The sequence below is a fragment of the Erinaceus europaeus genome, chromosome 13 (genome assembly GCF_950295315.1).
Source record: "Erinaceus europaeus chromosome 13, mEriEur2.1, whole genome shotgun sequence".
NCBI classification, from domain to species: Eukaryota; Metazoa; Chordata; class Mammalia; order Eulipotyphla; family Erinaceidae; genus Erinaceus; species Erinaceus europaeus.
In genome coordinates this window covers 47,142,783-47,162,803 of record NC_080174.1, presented here as the reverse complement: position 1 = coordinate 47,162,803, position 20,021 = coordinate 47,142,783, and the positions used below count along the sequence as shown (strand labels likewise).

Below are 20,021 nucleotides of genomic sequence, written 5' to 3'. Positions count from 1 at the left end.
GGACCTGTCAACTAGCCTTTAAAGTAATGCCACGGTGTGCAAGACACTCCATCAGCTCATGCCCTCAGGTCCCATGCAGGGCTAGGCCACGCAGCTGAAGAGAGCTAGGCATGAGGAGTGCAGGGAAAGGTGAATTCAACTCCTGCTTGACATTCTACTTCTTATATGATTTTCACAAGGCCACAGAAGCTAAGCTCGGTAGCCCAAGGGTATGAGCAATACCTGAGGACCTGGCCCTGAGACTTAGCTTCACCACATGAATTGCCTCTCTGAGCCTGTCTCCAAAATGAAATAGTCTCTTCTTCGTGGGATTGTTAAGACTCATTGACTGATGCATAAAAAGCACTCATCTTGTGCCTGGTGCTGGGAGACTCTATAAAACTAATCAGTATTGGTATTGTTGTATTGATCTAAGAATCAGAGCCAGTCTTTTTTCTTTTATGTAAGTGAAAGATCAGATTTATTGGGAGGATAAAGGTGGAAATGCACACTCAGATGTTGTGCAGGAAGAATAGGGGGGTGAATCGTGTTGATCAGATTTACTGGAAAGGAGGAGAAAGGGAAATTTGCAACCTGGGAGGTGGTGCAGTGGATAAGGTGTTGGACTCTCATGCATGAGGTTACAAGTTTGATCCCTGGCATTATATCTGCTGAAGTAATGCTCTGGTTCTTTCTCTCCCCCATACTTTCATAAATAAACAAGTATTTAAAAATATTTTTTAAAGAAAAGTAAAATTATTTTCTCAGAGGGAGTATAGGCAGATCCTAGGGTGAATGGCTCCAGATCCAACTTTTATTTTTTATTTATTCATGGTGGTCAGGGGACCACCCAGCTCTGGCTATTAGTGGTGTCTGGGATAAAATTTGAACAGATCAGATATTTATGAAAATGTTATAACTGAGAGTTGGGCGGTAGCACAGTGGGTTAAGCGCACATGGTGCGAAGCGCAAGGACCAGCATAAGGATCCTGGTTAGAAATCCTGGTTACCCACCTGCAGGGGAGTGGCTTCACAGGCAGTGAAGCAGGTCTGCAGGTGTCTATCTTTCTCTCCCCCCCTCTGTCTTCCCCTCCTCTCTACATTTCTCTCTGTCCTATCCAAAAGGACAACATCAATAACAACAACAATAAAAAACAAGGACAACAAAAGGGAAAATAAATAATAAAATATATATATATAAATGTTATAACCTAGAAAATTTTCCTCACATGTAGGATCTTATTTATCATGACCACAGTTTCCTCTGCTTATATCTCTAGATCCCTGATTTTTCTGTTCTGATTTTTTTCAGGTCCTCAGGGTCCTCCAGGGTATGGCAAAATGGGTGCAACTGGACCAATGGGTCAGCAGGGCATTCCTGGAATCCCTGGCCCTCCAGGCCCCATGGGTCAGCCTGGTAAGGCTGGCCACTGTAACCCCTCTGACTGCTTTGGGGCCATGCCAATGGAGCAGCAATACCCACCCGTGAAAAACATGAAGGGGCCTTTTGGCTGAAAACATCATCTCCATTAAAATGAAGGACTCCATAGGAAATATGTGGTTACAAATTATAGGACTCTGTAATAGGTTGTGAATGTTTTTGGGGTTTTTTTGCTGTTGTTGTTTGTTTTTGTTGTTAATATTTTTATCAATAAATAAACAAAAATACCTGCAGTCCCACTTCCAGTGGGGTTTCTCTGGTGCTGAAGATGCATCTTCCTGTCATCCTCCATTTGTCATTGGGTCTCAGGGTCCAAAAAATATATATCATTATTGTTTATGGTCAATTAATGAATTATAGGATGTCCCTCAGCTAATCTCCTCTTTCTCGGTGCTTCTGAGTCATCTTTTGTCCCTCTAGATCTTGTGTATTGTCACTCATAGCACAAATGGGGGATTGACTCCTCACGAGTGAGTCAAAAGCAGATTGAAATGTCCTTTCCGGCTCCTAAAGACCGTTTCCTAATTCCTAAGAGAAAACAGTGTTTGGGTGGTACAGTGGGTGAAGCTTTAAACCTGAAAGCATGAGGTCTTAAGTTTGATCCCTTGCATTACATATGCCAGTGGTGCTCTGGTTCTCTCTCTCCTCAGTAAATATTAGAAAATGAATAATATGCAAATGTAGAATATTTCCAATAATTTAGAACATGAAAGGAAGGATAGAAGGAAGGAAGAAAGAGAGGAACAAACAAAAGAAAGGAGGAAGGAAAGAAAGAAAGAAAGAAAGAAAGAAAGAAAGAAAAAAAGGAAGGAAGGAAGGAAAGAAAGAAGGAAGGAAAGAAGGAAAGAAGGAAGGAAGAAGACAGTGTTTGGTACCATCTACTCTCTGCCTCCCCCTGCCAGGCTAGCTTCACAGGTGGGAGAGAGAGACAACCAGGGACTCATGGCTGAGTGGTACGTAGTTCAGTCTTTATTCATGTGGAATGCAGCACAATCTAAACTATCTCTAATCACAGTCTTGTCCTTATATATCCTGAGGCGGAAGAGTCAGGTCCGAAGAGCATGTATGTAGGATAGGGGGTGGGGAGAAGGAAAAATCACGCTCGAGCAAAACAGTGAGGATTAAACCAATGCCCTGGAGGCAGGGCGGTGCTTAGTTAACAGTGGTTATATAAATAGAATATAGTGTTAAGCAGGGGGGATTAAACGAATGAAACAGAAGGGGTCTTAGAAGCAGAATTTAGAAGCATACCAACATCTCCCTCTTCACTTCCTGAGTGTGATCAAAGCCTGTCCAGGTTGTACTATAGGAAGTGTCACTTGGTGATAAGGTGTGTTCATCTGTTTGCAAGCATGCAGTCTCTTTTTATTGCTCCAGCCATTTTGTGATTAGTAAGCCTGTGCAGATAGGATGAAAGAAAGACTCCAACCCTGGCCTAGGCAGCCAGAAATGCTTCTCCAGAAAATGAGATGGAACCTTCTACTGGTATCAACACATGGCTTTGTCACCACTTCTCTTGAACTTCAGGTGGAATCTTTTATTGCTCTTGATTTCTGTAACTTGTGGCGATTTTATGTACATCCTAGCCAAGGCCTTCAGAAACAGACTGCAATAAGGTCACAGGCAACCATGATGACATTTAAGCCCCTGGCCCACAAAGTCCACTGTGGATTTGTTGATCTTTGCTGTTTCCTCCATATGCAAAAGGAGCAGGAAGAGGAAAAAAGACAGACTGGTTATTAGAGGAGCATTATGCCTCCAGTTTCATTTCTCTTCTTTTCTTTTTTCTTTTCTTTACCAGAGTACTGCTCAGCTCTGGCTTACAGTGGTGGTGGGGGTGGGGGATTGAACCTGGAACTTTGGAGCCTCAGGCATGAGATCTGTTTGCATAACAATTATGCTATCTACCCCGCCCTATGCCTCCAGTTTCTATTCCGCTTTCCAGATCTCTTGTTCTGATGGGCTAGCTGCCCTGTGAGAAACAACAGGACACATCCAGACAGACTTCCAAAGGAGGCTTTTCACTGGCTCCAGCTTTCTGGAAGACTTATTCAGGTTGGACAAACTTCAAAGGGATCATAGAGCAGACTCAGAAATGTACCTAGAGTCTAGATGCTTATCCAAACTGCCTGAAGTCTTCAAACTGGCTGTCAAATCTCTCCAGAGCTGGCATTCCCAGCAGTTGTGAAAATTCCTTTCTACATGTTGTAACCTAGAAAACAATATATATAGGGTCTTATTTACTAAGTGCCAGGAGAACAGGCTTTTAAAGAGATGGCCAGGGGGTTGGGTGGTAGCGCAGCAGGTTAAGTGCACAACTCAAAGTGCAAGGACCAGCATAATGATCCTGGTTTGAGCCCCTGGCTCCCCACCTGCAGGTCTGCAGGTGTCTGTCTCTCTCTCCCCCTCTCTGTCTTCCCCTCCACTCTCCATTTCTCTCTGTCATATTCAACAACAAATGACATCAACAATAACAATAATAACCACAACAAGGCTACAACAACAAGGGGAACAAAAGGGGGGGAAATGGCCTCTAGGAGCAGTGGATTCATGGTGCAGGCACTGAGCCCCAGCAATAACCCTGGAGGCAAAAAAAAAAAAAAAAAGATGGCCAGAGGAATGAAATCATTCAGACTGCTGAGTTCACCTCCGTGTCTCACTTTTTTTTTTAAAAATAAAGGAGGGGTCAATTCTTATTTTATCTTTCACCAGAAATTCTCAGTCAACCCTGGTTCTAACATAAAACACCAAAAAAGCAAACACATCATCTTCAGATTGAAGTAGAAACCAGCTTTGGACAGGGGCTGAGGACAGATGTTAAAGCACTCCCACTGGAAGGCCAGCTTTCACTTTCAACCCAGTCTGTGAAGTGCTGACTGATGATGGGTGTCATGATAAGAAGGAGTATGCTGGCATGAGTAGAAAGAAAGAGAAGCGAGGACCAGCTGTTGAATTGAGCTGGTTGGCTTTGAAGGCCAGAGTGGAAAATTGCTATGAGGAAACATCAAACTCATCCCTTTTGAGAGTCACTAGGGAATCAATCCTTACAGAGCAAATGATGCTTTCTTCACTTTCCTTCCTGCGTCAAATTCATGCCACTCTTTGGGGACTCTACGACAGGCTAGGTTTAAGCTTTCATGATTTGAGTACTTGTCTCCCTGGAGCTCGAAATTGCTGTATTTTCCTGGACCATGAAGAACCAGATGGAAAGTTGAATTTTATAGTCTATTCAGTGACTGTGGTAAAAAAAAAATATACATATATCCATGGGTTTTGCTCACAAGCTTAGGAGCTGGGTAAGCTGGAGAGAAAGGAAGGAGGCACACACATCTGCTCCTGGGCACTTTTTTCATATTGTCAAACTATTTTTCTTCCATCTTTATTTCTTAGTCTGGTCCAGGATTTTAAGGCAACATTCAGATCATTCAGATTGGCTAAGTATAACCTGATGGGTCCATTTCCTTTGTGCTTTGTGCCAGGGCTATACTGGGCTCTGGGGAACTGGAAGCAAACCAGAGTCCTTGCCCTCAGAGTGTCTTTGGAGAGAACAGAGTTAAAAAACAAGCAATTACTATAAAGTGGAGTGATGGGGCTGTAGCAGACACGGGGGCAGCACAGGGCCAAGGGACCTAAGCTTGCCTAGAAAGAGATGGACACAAGCAGAGGGAAGGGACTGTATCAAAATCTAGAGCTGACTGAAAGCAGCAAGCTGAATGGAGAGAATGCAGTGTGGGAGGAATATGGAGTGTGAGCAGGGAGGCATATTTTCATGGCAGACTTTGTTGAGATAGGTTTGCATGATGGGAAACTTGCTGATGGCAGCACAAAGAATGAACTAGAGGGGCACATCAGGTAAAGTACAAGGACCCAGGTTACAATGTGCAAGGACCCTGGTTCAAGGCCCTGGTCTCCACTTGCAAGAGGAAAGCTTCACAAATGGTGAAGCAATGCTGTATGTGTCTCTTTTCCCCTCTCCTATCTCCCCCTTACTTTCTAATTTCTGTATCCAAAATAAAGAAAGAACTAGAAGGGCCTTTAATTTGAGAAACCTTCTGGTTTCTAAGATGAAGAAAGCTGTTGCATATTTATTCTGCAGAGAAAAACCCCAAATTTGGCATCTCTGGGAATTTAACTCCTTCTTCTCCTTCTTCTTTTTATAACATTTTCTCTTGTCTCTAGTATTCAGCAGAATTCACTGAGACTCTTCACATCAGGTCTGTCACTTTCCTATTAGACTAGATATTTTTGTGGTTGTCCTGACCAGCTTCTGAGCACAGACTGCATCAGTGTCCACTCACGTGATCTAATAATGAAAGGGGAGCGTGGCCAAATGGCTGCGTCTGTTGTACTCATTTTTCTGTTGGTTCTGTGGAAAGCTGCAAATCACCCTCTGATCCACAGCATCCAACTGGAATTTAAATTTCAGAACTGAATTTAGTTGAAATAAAAGAGAGTTAATTCCATCATAATTAGATGGGCGTTGGTATTCCTTCTCAGGAAGCAATACTGGAGTTTGGTGCTGAGCCAGGAGGCTGGGGCTGGGGAGGGGGTACTATGTCTTTAGGGAAGATGATATTTTCTAGTGGCTGGGTCTTCCATTACCAAGTTGTGATTCACTTCTAGTGGATTAACCATGGGGCTTCTATGAACCTGTGAAAGTATTCTGTGCTCTTAAAAAGCTCTGGAACACACAATTCCGCCTTTGACAAAAACTGAAACAATAACAGGAATTTCCCCACCCAAGCCTGTTTGCCTCAGGTAGTTGAGGTTTTGGACAAGAGCTGACTGCTTTTCAGTCTTTGGAAGATCCCGATCTACCTTTTATAGTGTTCTTTCCAAAATAAACACACCTGGGCCTGCTGCAGTCCTAGGAGATAAAGCCCAGAGCTAGGCTTTGGCTGGACTATGTCTGAGAGATGATTTGGATGACCTTGCCCCCAATCACACAGACATCCAACAGCAAGTTTTCCTGAAGAGTCCTTTGCTGGACAGATGGGGGTGGGGTGGGGAATCCTCATATGGGTTGAATCCCCAGCACCTAGAACAAAGCTTGGTAAGTAGTTGGAACTCAGTGGGTTAACAGTCTATAGAATAAAGTGGGCATGCATCATATTACCCTGGTTTGTAGGCCAGGTGTTTCTACTCTCTTTTCTGGAAAATATCCTTTGAACTATTGTCCAACCTGCAGGTCTTCTTCCTTTCTGAAATGTTATGATTTTAATTTCATCTGTATTTCTGGCTGGAAGTTGGAGGGGAAGGTTTAGAAGGTAAAGTAGATTATGACAACTAACCACTAAATACTTGGTAAGTGAAAGCGTAGACCTGATTCAAATCTTGGCTTCTCTGTCTTTCACTAGCAGGAACATTAGTTCCTCTTAGCTTTAGCTCCTCATTACCATACTCTCCACCAAAGTTCTGTGCACCCCAACCTGGCCCTCCCCTGTAATCATTTTAGTTTTTACATTTTAGATAAGGCTATCTGCTTATCATATTGAAAACAATTATTTGTTTTATTTTAATGAGAGACAGAGAAAGACACAGAGAGCAAGTTAGAGAGAGACCAGAACACTGCTCAGCTCCAGCTTATAGAGGTGCATGGGATTGAATTTGAAATGTTTCAGGGATGGAGACCAGGCTAGCATGGTTAGAGTAAATTGAAGAGGACACTAGTGGAAAGTGAGGTTACAGATGCAGACAGATCATAAGAATCAGTCTACAGGAGTAGGGCGGTAGTGAAGCAGGCTAAGCACAGGTGGCGCAAAGTGCAAGGACCAGCGTAAGGATCCCAGTTAGAGTCCCCGGCTCCCCACCTGCAGGGGAGTCGCTTCAAAGGTGGTGAAGCAGGTCTACAGGTGTCTACCTTTCTCTCCTCCTGTCTTCCCCTCCTCTCTACATTTCTTTCTGTCCTATCCAACAACATCAATAACAACATGAAGTCTTGGAACAGGGTGAATGGGAAAATAGGGAGAAAGGAGATGTAGCAGGGAAATTATGTGAAGAAACATAGACCACACAGAAGTGATACTAGGTTTTTGGCTTGAGAGACTGGGTGAATATTCTGGGAAGAAGCAGAGGAATGGGTTTTGGAAAAAACACCAAAGGAATTCTTACATACCGCAAGCTGGAATATGCCCCAACAATAGTACCAAGTGTAAAGGGAGATAGGCGAGAGAGAGGTTAACTCTGGATCTGGGGTGAATATAAAAGGATTAGGTAGAGAATGGAATTGGAAGTGAGTTTTGAAAGGCTGAGATGGAAGGGATGTTGATCTAGTAAAAGGAGTGGCTTGAGTATAAGTTTCTAGACATAAACAAGTGATGCAATAAGTTCAACTTTTTTTCATGTCTTTATGTTTTTGTTTCCAAGAACTGAGGAAATTAAGACTAAATAGTCTACGGTTATGCAGTAAGCAAATGGTAAAGATAAAAGTCCTCATTCCAATGTGAGAGTGTTAAATGGTGGAACTGAGCATAGGAGCACAGAGTGGAAGACAGACTGTTATTATAAGATCCAAGACCAAAATGGCAAAGTCAGGTCAAATTGTGAATGCATTGACTGAGTCTTGTTTTGTAGGTATGAAGCCACTATAGGTTGTCCTGTGGTCAAGTAAAACGTGGTGGTTTTGGAAAGTGCAGGGCTAGATGGTTAGAGAGATGAGTGGAAATCAACAACAGCGTACAACAGAATTCATTTACTTATTTACATAAAGTAATGCCAGTTATTCCACTGGGTACCAGGGATATGACAATCAAAACCATATAATTTGTGTCTACATGGAAGAACTTAAAAATTAATCAAATGTAGTGCTCTGAAACACTAAGAAGCACTAAATGTGTGACCAGGATTTGACCTACTCTTGGGAGTAGTCAAGACTTCTCTGTTGAAAACTGCGCATCCACTGTACTCAGTTCTAGACTAATTTATGCTTCGAACCCACAGCAAACTACAGTAAGTTTCTGACTCTCTGGACATATTTCCCTATTTATAAAGCAAAAACAAACAGATTTCAGATAGTATAATTTCTTCCCATTCTAATAGTTTGGGATTTCCCTTCTCCAAAGACCACACACCCCATGAGAAAGCTACGAAAAAGCACCTCCGGTCTTAGCATCAGAGAAATTTACATCCCGTCACCGCCCCGTCCTTAATCGGCTCCCCGTTGTCAAGGCAACTATCTGGGCCTTCCAAGGACGGAAACTTGGGCGTGACTGTATACGTCACTACCCTGCGTCCCATTTGCCAGGTTATAACATGGCCACCGCTGCAACACTCCACCCAAACTTCTCACGAAATTTCGGACCCGGCCGCCCCGGGACATACTCTAGGGTCTGTTCTAGGCTTACTGTACACTCCACTACGGCTCTCAAGATTTCCGGAAAACGTCGACAGTCTTTAGCAATTTAGCTCTCTAGGGCAGGGACCCAACCACCGCCCTATAGCGTCACTTCCGTTGATGACGTAACTAAGATGGCTAGTTTCACTCGCCCAATCAGAAATGGGCCTGACCCCAGGTCCCGGGGAGAGGCGGGCTTGAGATTGGAAGTACCGCCCCTCACTGACGCTTGACGGTGGTGTCGCCATGGCCAGCTATCCCTACGGGCAGGTGAGTGTGTTGGGGGCTGGCGACTCCAGGTAAGCGGGCCCTCCAAGCTCAGGCCTGGGAATCACCAAGCTCAGGCTTGAGGTCCCCAGCTTTGCTACTTTCGCGCCATTCCCTCACTGAGGTTTGCTTCTGCACGGTGTGACAGTGAAGAGAAGGGAAGAGTGACAGTCGCGCCTATCTTACGTCACAGGACGGCACTCCTCGGAGGTCGCATCTCACCCCTAAAGATTTGGGGACCTTGCCCCCCGCCCCCTCACCCCCCACCCCCACAGTCAACCCACCCTCACACTCAAGTTAGCCTCCGCTTGGGCACAGCACTTTTCCCAGGGCTCTGACTGGAGTCCCGGGCAGGGATGGTGACAGAAATAAGAGTGTACTGGCCCCATGGCGTCAGATAAAACTACAGAATAACGAGAATCCGTGGTTTTAGTAGGCTCCACAAGTGAGTGAGGCGAGTTTGTCTTCAGATTGGTCCAATTTATTTCACATTAAAAAAAAAAAGTGAAAGCCCAAGAAGACAGAACTTAGCTAAAGTCAGCAGCCATTGGAACCGTGAACCGTCAGCAAATATTTATTCCCCACTTACTATTCCAGTCTGACCCAGCAGGGTGATTCTCTGGCCCAGAATCTTATTGAATGACAGACAGGTAGGTAGGTTGTTTATGTGCAGTTCTGAGTCGGGAAGGATCTTGCATTGGCTCTTTCACTTAGTTCGCATCCCTGAATAACATATTACCTTTCAGAGCCAAAGTTTTCATCTCTGTAAGATAGGACCAAATAGTAGGCTCTGCTTCATTGAGATTTTATAAAAAGAAATTTAAAGCATTTGGACCACCGTGAGTTTTAACAGATGTTACCCTTTAATATTTGAATTTTTTCTAGGTTCCTAGAAGGTAGATGCTGAGGGGGCCCTGAAAATTGTTCCTTCATGTTAAGAGGAAACTGATGCCACGAGAAGGCTGTTAAGGTTACCCAAGATTACACTAATTAAAAAGATGAAACCCATGTAGAAACAATTGGTGAATAAGGGGCTGGGGTCTGGTTAAACACATTATGTTACAATGCACAAAGACCTGAGTTCATGGTCCCAGTCCTCACCTTCTGGGGGAAAGCTTTATGAATGGTGAAGCAGTGCTGCAAATCTCTCTCTCTCTCTCTCTCTCTCTCTCTTTCCCCCTCCCTCCTTCCCTCCCTCTCTCTCTTCCTCCCTCCCTCCCTCCCTCTCTCTTTCTCCCTCTCCTATCTCAATTTCTCTCTGTTTCTGTCCAATCAATCAATAAAATATATTTTTTAAATTGCTAAATAAGATTATATGGAATGTTACAAAGGACTCAACTAAGCCCTTTCTAAAAAAGAAGGAGACAAATTTGTTTCATGAGAGAGGGGCCAGATCATCACTCATATATGCAGTCTGGGACTCCACACATGTAAGTCCTGCCTTCTCATAGCTGAGTCACTTCCTTGGCGAACCAGGTATAGACACATGCCAAAAGATGTGGCAGGAGGCCTTTGAGAGGGAGTGCATCTCTGTAAGTTTTTGTGCATAGTACTTGAACCTCCATTATTTAAATCTTGAAGGCCCAGGAGACATGCTAGTAGGGAGATAGTTATGAACTTAACAAGCCCAAAGAGATTAAATGGAAGTGATGGGTGAGGCCAGAGTTAGAAGTTAGAGCTCTTTGTATTACATAAAGTTGTGAGTTAGAGGCATGGGTAGGGTTTTAGGAGGAAATATAACATAACAAACTATTCAAGCTGTGCTCCATTTGCTGAGACTTGTGAGATGTTAGTAGGTATTGCTAGTAGAGGAACCTTCTGTAGTCAAGCTGGGGGAATACTTTGTTAAAGTACACCTGACTGACTTTGTTCACCACAGTATATTTCAAAATTCTCCATTTGCTAATACAGTATACAATGTAAATCTGTGAGAGAGGAATAAACTTAATCAGAGGGTATTCTTTTTCTCTCTCTCTCCCCCTCTTTTGCCTGATTGTTTTTTGGTAACACTAGTATCCTTGAGGAACATTGACATAGGGCATTATATGAGCAGGTGGTCTGCATCAGAATCACCTGGAAACTTGTTTCATTTATTTTAATAGGACACATTATTTATATATAAGTTTCCACAAACTTAAAAGCAGGTGGTCCTGGATGTGGCACAGTGGATAAAGCATTGGACTCTCAAGCATGAGGTCCCAAGTTAAGTCTTTAGCAGCTCATGTACCAGAGTGTTGTCTGGTTCTTTCTCGCCTCCTATTATTTCTCATGAATAAATAAATTAAATATTTTTTAAAAAGTTAAAAGCAGGAGCAACTCTTCTAGAAAGGGAAATAAGGTATCATGCCATTTTATTTTAAATTGTAAGCTTATTCCATTAAAATGGAAGACTACTGGGGCCAGGCAGTGGCACAACTGGTTAAGCACCTGGTTAAAGACCTGGGTTCAAGCCCCTGGTCCCCATCTGCAGGGAGAAGCTTCACAAGTGGTGAAGTAGGCCTGCAGGTTGTCTCTCTGTCTCTCTCCCTCTCTATGTCCCTCTCCCCTCTCAATTTCTCTTTGTCTCTATTCAATAATAAATAAATAAAAATATATTTAAAAAATGGCAGACTAATGGTATAGTAGCTCCATGCCAGCTTTCAGATTTCTTCAAAATAGCACATTAAATCCTCAATCCCATATAGACATTTCAAAGACAGAACCCAACCCCAAAGAGAAAAAAGCTGCTTCACTAACCTCAAATATTATTTGCTGCATTAAGGGATATGACATACAGATTTTCTCTGTATGGAAGCAGTTCTGAGTGCCTTCTCTGTGACCACGTTACAGAAGCAGCACCCTCTGTCTTTTTCAGATAGAGGGAGAGTATTTGAGTCTCACTCTGGCAGTGCCAGGGATTTACCTCGGGACCTCCTGCTCTTTGGTGCAAGGCTCTAACCATTGTATCACCTCCCAGGCTGCAACTTTCAGTATCTTTACTTATTTCTATAGTGTACTCTCACTGTTTTCTTTTCATGAACAATGTTTTTTTTCTTTATGTGTTCACCCAGTTGCCTCTGGAACAGGGGGCTGGTTGCAACATCACTGTTATTTCATTTCTTTTTTTAATTAATTTATTTATTTTCCCTTTTATTGCCCTTTTTTATTATTGTTGTACTTGTTGTTATTGATGTTGTTGTTGTTGGATAGGACAGACAGAAATGGAGAGAGGAGGGGAAGACAGACAGGGGGAGAGGAAGATAGACACCTGTAGACCTGCTTCACTGTCTGTGAAGTGACTCTCTTGCAGGTGGGGAGCCAGGGTGGGGCTCGAACCGGGATCCTTACAGGGGTCCTTGCGTTTCGCACCACTTGCACTTAACCCACTGTGCTACCGCCTGACTCCCTGTTATTTCATTTCTGTTGTTGAAGTCCACTTGCGATGTACTTGATTTCAATTTTCAGCAAAATAACCAGGAAAATCGTTGTTTTGATGCTGCAGCCATAGAGAGGATAGAAAAAGTCAGAGTAAGGGAGTCGGGTGGTAGCACAGCAGGTTAAGCGCAAGTGGTGCAAAGCGCAAGGACAGGCATAAGGATTCTGTTTCGAGCTCCCAGCTCCCCACTTCCCCACCTGCAGGGTAGTCACTTCACATGAGTAAAGCAGGTCTGTGGTTATCTATCTTTCTCTCCCCCTCTCTGTCTTCCCCTCCTCTCTCCATTTCTCTCTGTCCTAACAATGACGACATCAATAACTACTACAACAATGAAAAATAGCAAGGGCAACAAAAGGGAAAATAAATAAAAGGAAAAAAATTAAAAACAAAAGAAAAAGTCATAGTAAATATTCAGTTAATTATGAGTTTCAGGTCAGTTACCTTCTAAAAGGCCTTCATTGGGGGTGTGTATACACATTGTGAAATATTGTGGGCTTCCTCCGTATGTAGGACCAAAAGTTGGTGCAGTTAACTTTTTTGTGATAGACCAGTCCCCAGCACAAGTCCATATTATAGAAGGGGGTGAAAAAGATCCCATTAACACTGAGAAGGACTTAATTGACTTGTAGAGAGTAGAGACCAAATCCCACTCAGGAAAACCTGGAAGCATTTTTTCTTTTTTTCCAAATCTCACTTTTGTGTTTCACCTCACACATGTTCTGCTCCCAAAAAGGGCCAGGAATCTACAGTGTAATAAACACTGGGAGGTAATTAAAAAAAATGATATATATATATTTGCCTCCAGGGTTATCACTGGGGCTCGGTGCAACACTATGAATTCACTCTTCCTGGTGACCATGTTTTCCATTTTATTGGATAGGACAGAGAGAAATTGAGAGGGGAGGGGGAGAGAGAGGAGAGAGACACCTGCAGACCTGTTTCGCCGCTCTTGAATCAGACTTCCTGCAGGTGAGGAGCGGGGGCTCAAACCCAGATCCTTGTGCAGGTCCTTGCACTTTATATCATGTGCATTTAACCTGGTATCCCACTGCTCAGCCCCCTCCAATTTTTTATTAGTAATTTACAAAATTATAAGATAACAGGTATAATTCCACACCTTTCTCACCACCAGAGTTCTGTGTCCCCATTCCCTCCATTGGAAATTGTATTAGTTCTCCCAAGATCACAGATATGGGTTAACTATTATTTCTATAACTACATATATATATTACCCATTTTTTCCTATGGCTCTGCCTTCTCTTTCCTTTTAAGTCACTACTTCTTCTGTCTGAGTGTCTTTCCTTTTTTTTTTTTTTCCCTCTTCTTCTCTCTCTGGGTCCTGATCTGATGATGGATGGAATTGGAGTTCAGAGCCCTCTGGTCATCTTCCCCTAACATTCCTTACATTTACCCCTCTGAGAGTATGGACTAGAATTCTTTATGGGGTGCAAAAGATAAAATATCTGGCTTCTGCAATGGCTTCCCAGCTGGACATGGACGTTTGCAGGTTGATCCATACTCCCAGTCTGTTTCTGTCTTTCCCTAGTGGGGTAGGGCTCTGGGCTCTGGAAAGGTGAGGTCCCAGGACACAGTGGTGAGGTCATCTGCCCAGGAGTTAAGGATGAAATCATAGTAGCACCTGCAACTTGGTAGCTGTGGCTTTTGAGTTTCTGGAGAGATCCTGGTTATATATGGTTGAGTTTTCAGGTGCCTTTTCATTTTTTTTTTCCTAGTTTTATCAGGAGCGTGATTTAAAAAGGCTCCTACTCCATAGCCATGCCTCCTGGTAATTTGTATGCACCTGAGAAGCAGTGACATAGGAATTAAAACTTCAACCTGGGGAGTCAGGCGGTAGCGCAGCGGGTTAAGCACATGTGGCGCAAAGCGCAAGGACCAGCATAAGGATCCCGGTTCGAGCCCCTGGCTCCCCACCTGCAGGGTGGTTGCTTCACAGGCGGTGATGCAGGTCTGCAGGTGTCTATCTTTCTCTCCTCTTCTCTGTCTTCCCCTCCTCTCTCCATTTCTCTTTGTTCTATCCAACAACAATGACATCAATAACAACAACAATACAACAATAAAACAACAAGGGCAACAAAGGGAATAAGTAAATAAATATTAAAAAAAAAAACTTCAACCTGCAGGTTATACAAAACTGGGCTGAAATGCTAATTCTACAACTTAATGAGCATACAGCTCTTAGATAAATCATCTAGAACTTTGAGTCTCAACTTCCTCACCTGTGAAGAAGGAGGAGGAATATTATTACTTTCTAGGGCTGAAATTAAGATGAAATGTAGTAACACCTATAGGGAACTTGGCACATTGCTAACATATAATGTGTACGGGCACATGGTGGGAGAGCACTTGCTATGCTGATAGTTGTTATCATGCCATGCTGCCTGGGCTTGCACTTAGAGTGAAATATTGAAATGGCACATAGAAATGTGTCTAGAATACAATCACTCCCCCATCCCCCTAATACTCCTCTGTACCTCTCCAGCTCCTGGTCCAAGCTGTTCCAAGAAAGGAAATGGTTATTTAAAAGCATCCAAAGACTTAGTGCTGCCTTTTCTCCACCCAGTACATAGCCCAGGAGGAGTCTAGCCTATTGTTAGCAGTTAACTCATAATTTTTCACTGCCTTCAGCCCTGGGTACTCAAGCATGGACTGAGAATAGTAAAGCTCAAGTACCCTTTGCTGCTGTGGGGGAGACAGCTTGATGAGTTCCGGTGCTTAAGGGCTTTAGTCTCTGAGGTCGAAGAGGTTTAACTTTAAATCTCTGCTCTGCCATTTATGTACAGAAATTTCTTTTCCAAAAGTCTGAAGCATTGTCTCCCCTCAAAAATGGGGCTCTAACAGTGCCTGCTTTTATTAGTATGAAGATTAAACGCATAATGCCTCATATGGTGCTGATATATAGTAAGTACTCCGAGTAGGAGAGTGACACAATTATAGATAAATTGTATAATCTAGGTGGTAGGTATTTAAAGGGAGAGACGTGAACCAGCAAGATATTTCCCCTGGGACGGTGTCTGGGTTATCATGTATGTGACCCAGGTTTGAACTTGACCCCCACCACACTGGAGGTGTGTTTCAGTACTGTGTGTTCCCCCTTCTCTCTCTCAGTCTCTGTCTCTCTCTGAAAAAGTTGACTGAGAGCAGTGATGACAAAAACAGCAACAAAGGGTGGGAGGGGTAGTCAAGGCAAGGCATGAAGACAGCACAGGGGAAAGGTACCTCACTTGGGCTAGAAAGAGTGATAAGGAAGAAGACTTTCTGTTTGTTTGATTTTGGTTGTCTCCAGGGTTTCACTGCTCCAGACCAACTTTTTCAGATGGAAAGAGCAAGATGGGGAGAGAGAGAGAGGAGAGAGAGAGACCCCAACAGCACCAAAGCTTCCTTTAGTATGATGGGCCAGGCTCAAACTTGAGTCACATACAGGGCAAAGTCATGTATTATGCAAGTGAACTATTGCAGGCCCAGGAGGTGACATTTAAACCCCAAACTGCATCACCAGCTGATTTAACTGAATGAAGAAAGGAAGGATATCCCAGTAGTGGGAACAGTAAGCACAAAGGCCAGAGAGCAAATAAAAGAACCTGTGAGAGTATTTAAAGGTATTAATCTAGTTGTAGTGAACCAAGGGAAAGGGGTAGGAAATGAGCCCTGGAAGGTAAGTCTGGGCCTTGTACTCAGATTCTAAAGATCCGAAATGGTAAGCCTTTGGGGCTAGCGTGGACTCCACTCTCAGATAGTGAGGGATCCACTGTAGTGCTTTCTCTTTATATATATATATATATATTTTTTCCCTTTTGTTGCCCTTGTTGTTTAACATTGTTGTGGTTATTGATGTCGTTGTTATTGTATAGGACAGAGAGAAATGGAGAGAGGAGGGGAAGACAGAGGAGAGAAAGATAGACACCTGCAGACTGCTTCACCGCTTACGAAGCGACTCCCCTGCAGGTGGGAAGCCGGGGCCTCAACCGGGATTCTTACGCCAGTCCTTGCACTTTGCGCCACGTGCGCTTAACCTGAGCACTTTCTCTTATTTGCACTTTGGAGTTATTACCCTGGGACACTGTGAGAATGGGTTGAGGCTGCAGAGACTAGAAGCAAGGACTGTTTCAAATCTGTTGAAGTAACAAGTAATCTGAACACTGACCTGATAAAAATGGATATGAGAAGTGTTTGGGAGGTAGAATCTGAGAATAGTTGACACCAAACTGAGATGATGAATGGGGGAGCAAGGGAAAGAGGAGGTGCCCCAGAGGGCACTAGTGTTTTAGGTTTGGGTGGAAGTAGTTCTCCTCCTCGGCTGAAATGAGAACACAGTGGGAGGAATGACCTTGAAGAGAAGGACCAGAAGGCTATTGGGTTATATGGAGCTGAAGCTCAGGAGAGATGAAGCTGGAGAGAAGGATTTTGGAGTGTCACCACTGGAGTGGTAATTAAAGTCTTGGGACAGTTCTTGACTCACTGTTAATTGACTGCAGGTTTCTGGCATTTCAGTGTTTCAGAAGGCTCTGCTGGTTAGTGCCTGAACCACTTTCTTCTCATGATTACTTTAACTTCTTAACTGGGTTTTAACCTCCTTCATTGGGTGCTGAGGGTGAGTTTGGGGATACAGACTTGTCTTTACAACGCAAACTACTTCTCTATTGGGAGTAAGCATGTACTGACATTTGTTACCTCCCAGCTTCATAAGAATCTTAGTGTTAAAAAAGAGAAATCGCTTGGAGCCAGTCAGTGGTGCACTCCATTGTGCCCACATGGTACCATCCCCGTTCAAACACTCAGGCCCCACTGACATGGAGAAAGCTTCCTAAGCAGTGGAGCAGTGCTACAGGTGTCTCTTGTTCTTTCCCACTGTCTCCCCCACCTCTCTCAATTTCTCTCTGTCCTATAAAAAAAATGAGCAGGGGTGGGGAAGTGGCCTCTGGGAGTGGTGGATTCATCATGCAGGCACCAAGCCCCAGCGCCAACCCTTCTTCTTCTAGCGTTTGCCCTTCTTCCGTAGCCAGTTAATGGCTTTGAAAGTGACTGGGATCCATGTGGATTCAGTCAGCTAGGAAGGATCGTCAGTTTCCCCAATGAATGGTTACTCACGGGATGCACCACGGGAAGGTCGATCCAATGTATCCCAGCGCCAACCCTGATGGCAATTAAAGGGAAAAAAAAATAACCCTTAGAGACTTTCCAGGAGAAGTAGGAGAAGGTGAGCTCTGCGCTGTTTGCAGGAAGCCAGAGATTCCAGTTGCTGCTGGACTGAGAGGTTGGACTGGAAGGCCTCTGGGATCATTTACAATTTTGTCTCTCAAATTTGGTCGAAATGTTGGCATGAAAAAAGGAAGTTCCTTCTGAGTCTTCCTGATTTCTGGATTTGAATGAGGCTTCTTGATGGCCTAATACCACCTTCCCCCCTTCATCTCTCTCTGCTGAGGAAGTTCACATTTGAGATATACTTCGGACGTTGCCTGGCATTGGCACTTGGTAGATGCCGACTCACCTTGAGTGAACACACACACGAAGGCAATGAAGTATCATTGTGCAGACCATGTTTACGATCCCTACTCACTTGTACTTGCTGTAGCATCACAGACACTTTCTTAGATTTCACCTAAATTGTCTCTTCTGTAAAAAGAAGGCAGTAGTATTGAAAGGAAAATCAATCCAAGCAGAAAATTCCTTATTTTTTGGAGTTCCCAGCAGAGACCTTACATGTAGATACTCTCACCAGGTATAAGTAGACATCATAGGTGCCATCTCCTTCCCACTAATTTTAAGACCTGGAGGTGGTGGTCATAACTAACACTGATAATTTTTAGACCCATTCTCCTTCCTTTCTTCCTTCCTTTCTTCCTTCCTTCCTTCCTTCCTTCCTTCCTTCCTTCCTTCCTTCCTTCATTTCTTTCTCTCCCCATAGCCAGCAATTCTGGAAATTCTAGCAGCTGAGATGAATTGCCCGGCACCTGGAAATCTGCATTTCCTCTTTCCCCCTCTAAAAGCTCCCTCACTGGAGTAGCAATTCCTGAGATTCTGTCCTACACCCCAAGTGGCATCCTCTGTGGTGGTGGTGTTGATAATAATAATAGAACTTTTCTTTACAAAAAAGTACCTATTTGACTTTCTATAGGCCAAGGAAGGCTACAGTCACCATCCTGCACTGAGAGTCAATTAGAGCCAACTTGAACTGGAAGCATCTAGTTGAGCCTTGATAAAATCTTAATTGTCTGAACCTGGGCAGTGGTCCAGTGGCTTAAGTGTTACAGCCTGAAGTTTGAGGTTCTGAGTTAAATTCCTGCATCATATGTGCCAGAGTGATGATATTCTGGCATTCTCTATTCTCTCATAAATAAATCTTAAAAAAAGAAAAGACATGTTTAAAAAATATTAATTGTCCCTCTACCCTGCTGCATCAAATGTAGCTTGCTTGTGGGGCTGGGTGGTGACGCACCTGGTTGAGTGCGCATTGCTACAGTGCACAATTACACAGCTTTAGCCCCTGGTCCCCACCTGCAGAGGGAAAGTTTTGCGAGTGGTGAAGCAGTGTTACAGGTGTTTCTGTCTCTCACTGTCTATCAGTCCCTTCCCTCTCTATTTCTGGCTTATCTCTGTCCAACAGATACATAAAGTTAATTTTTAAAAAATGTAGTTTGTTTGTGATTGTAAAGACCTAGGGATAATTTCTTTAGAAAAGTCTTTAGAAAATGTGATTACTAAACTCTTCCTGCCCTCTCCTTTCACAACCTCGTCTCTGGCTTCTGGGATCAGAGATCAAGCATATTCAGGGCGTTGTAGTTGTAAACCAGTCTGGTGTCTCTCAGCATGAAATGCCCTTGGTAAAGGGCATGGAGGAGTGTAAAGAATCTGGCATCAGGGACTCTTGTTTTCACTTTTGATTTAGACCTTTATCGGCTCAGTGATCCAGGGAATAATTTTTTCCAAATTTCCTGCCCAGCCTGGTCTCTGCCTCAGTTGATAGCAACACTTCCTTCTCTTCCCGCACATGCTAGGGACCTGAGTCATTCTAAACACTTCCCTTTCTTCACTCCCTCTCTGTCTGCTTCTTTATCTAATTAGTTGCCAAGTCATGTCTAGTCTATCACTGAAATAGCTTCAGAATCCATCCTGTTCTTTCCTTCTCCAAGTCTGCTGTCTGGTTCAAGCCCTGCCTGCCCAGCACCTGCACTGCCACCTCCCCTGTTATCTCATCCTCTGCACTGCCGCTAGCTAAGCCTCTAAACAAGGCTCTGGTCACGTTCCTTCTCTATTGGAAATCCTTCGAGGGTGTGCAGTTTTCTGTGGCATAAAGCCCAAACTCTAAATTGAGAGTATTCACACGTTCAACTATGGATGTTTACAGGTGCCAGGCACTGTGCTGGGCCCTGGGGTACCATGGAGAGTGAAGCCCAGTGTCTGCCCCTGGGGAGCTTACTCTTGCATAGGGGACACACTGACAGAACCTACTTCAGGACACTGATAACTTCCTGGCCAAGTGCATCAGTTATCAGGCAAGGTGCTTGGACAGGAATGCGTAAAGAACCTACCTTTCTGAGTTCACACAACACTGTTGTCCCTCCCTCCTG

General features: G+C 43.8%; 2 protein-coding genes and 1 long non-coding RNA gene across 9 annotated transcripts in view; 2 read left to right on the top strand and 1 right to left on the bottom strand.

Annotated features, from left to right (window-relative positions):
- COL16A1 (collagen type XVI alpha 1 chain) overlaps nucleotides 1-1,693 on the top strand; it is a 59,247-nt gene extending 57,554 nt beyond the window's left edge. For all 7 annotated transcript variants that reach the window (XM_060205740.1, XM_060205738.1, XM_060205739.1 and 4 more), the window contains one exon: nucleotides 1,292-1,693. In XM_060205740.1, coding sequence (XP_060061723.1) covers nucleotides 1,292-1,494 — 203 coding nt within the window. In that variant the 3' untranslated portion in view covers nucleotides 1,495-1,693. The remainder of the gene's footprint in view (nucleotides 1-1,291) is intronic.
- Nucleotides 1,694-2,367: 674 nt separating this feature from the next.
- LOC132542782 (uncharacterized) lies at nucleotides 2,368-9,824 on the bottom strand. Its single transcript, XR_009553758.1, has 2 exons — nucleotides 9,305-9,824; nucleotides 2,368-3,632 (listed from the first exon to the last, which is right to left on the bottom strand). It is a non-coding gene; the product is annotated as an uncharacterized LOC132542782 (long non-coding RNA).
- Nucleotides 8,880-20,021, top strand: part of PEF1 (penta-EF-hand domain containing 1) — a 29,168-nt gene continuing 18,026 nt past the window's right edge. The window contains exon 1 of the mRNA XM_007534180.3: nucleotides 8,880-9,023. Coding sequence (XP_007534242.1) covers nucleotides 9,000-9,023 — 24 coding nt within the window. The 5' untranslated portion in view covers nucleotides 8,880-8,999. The remainder of the gene's footprint in view (nucleotides 9,024-20,021) is intronic.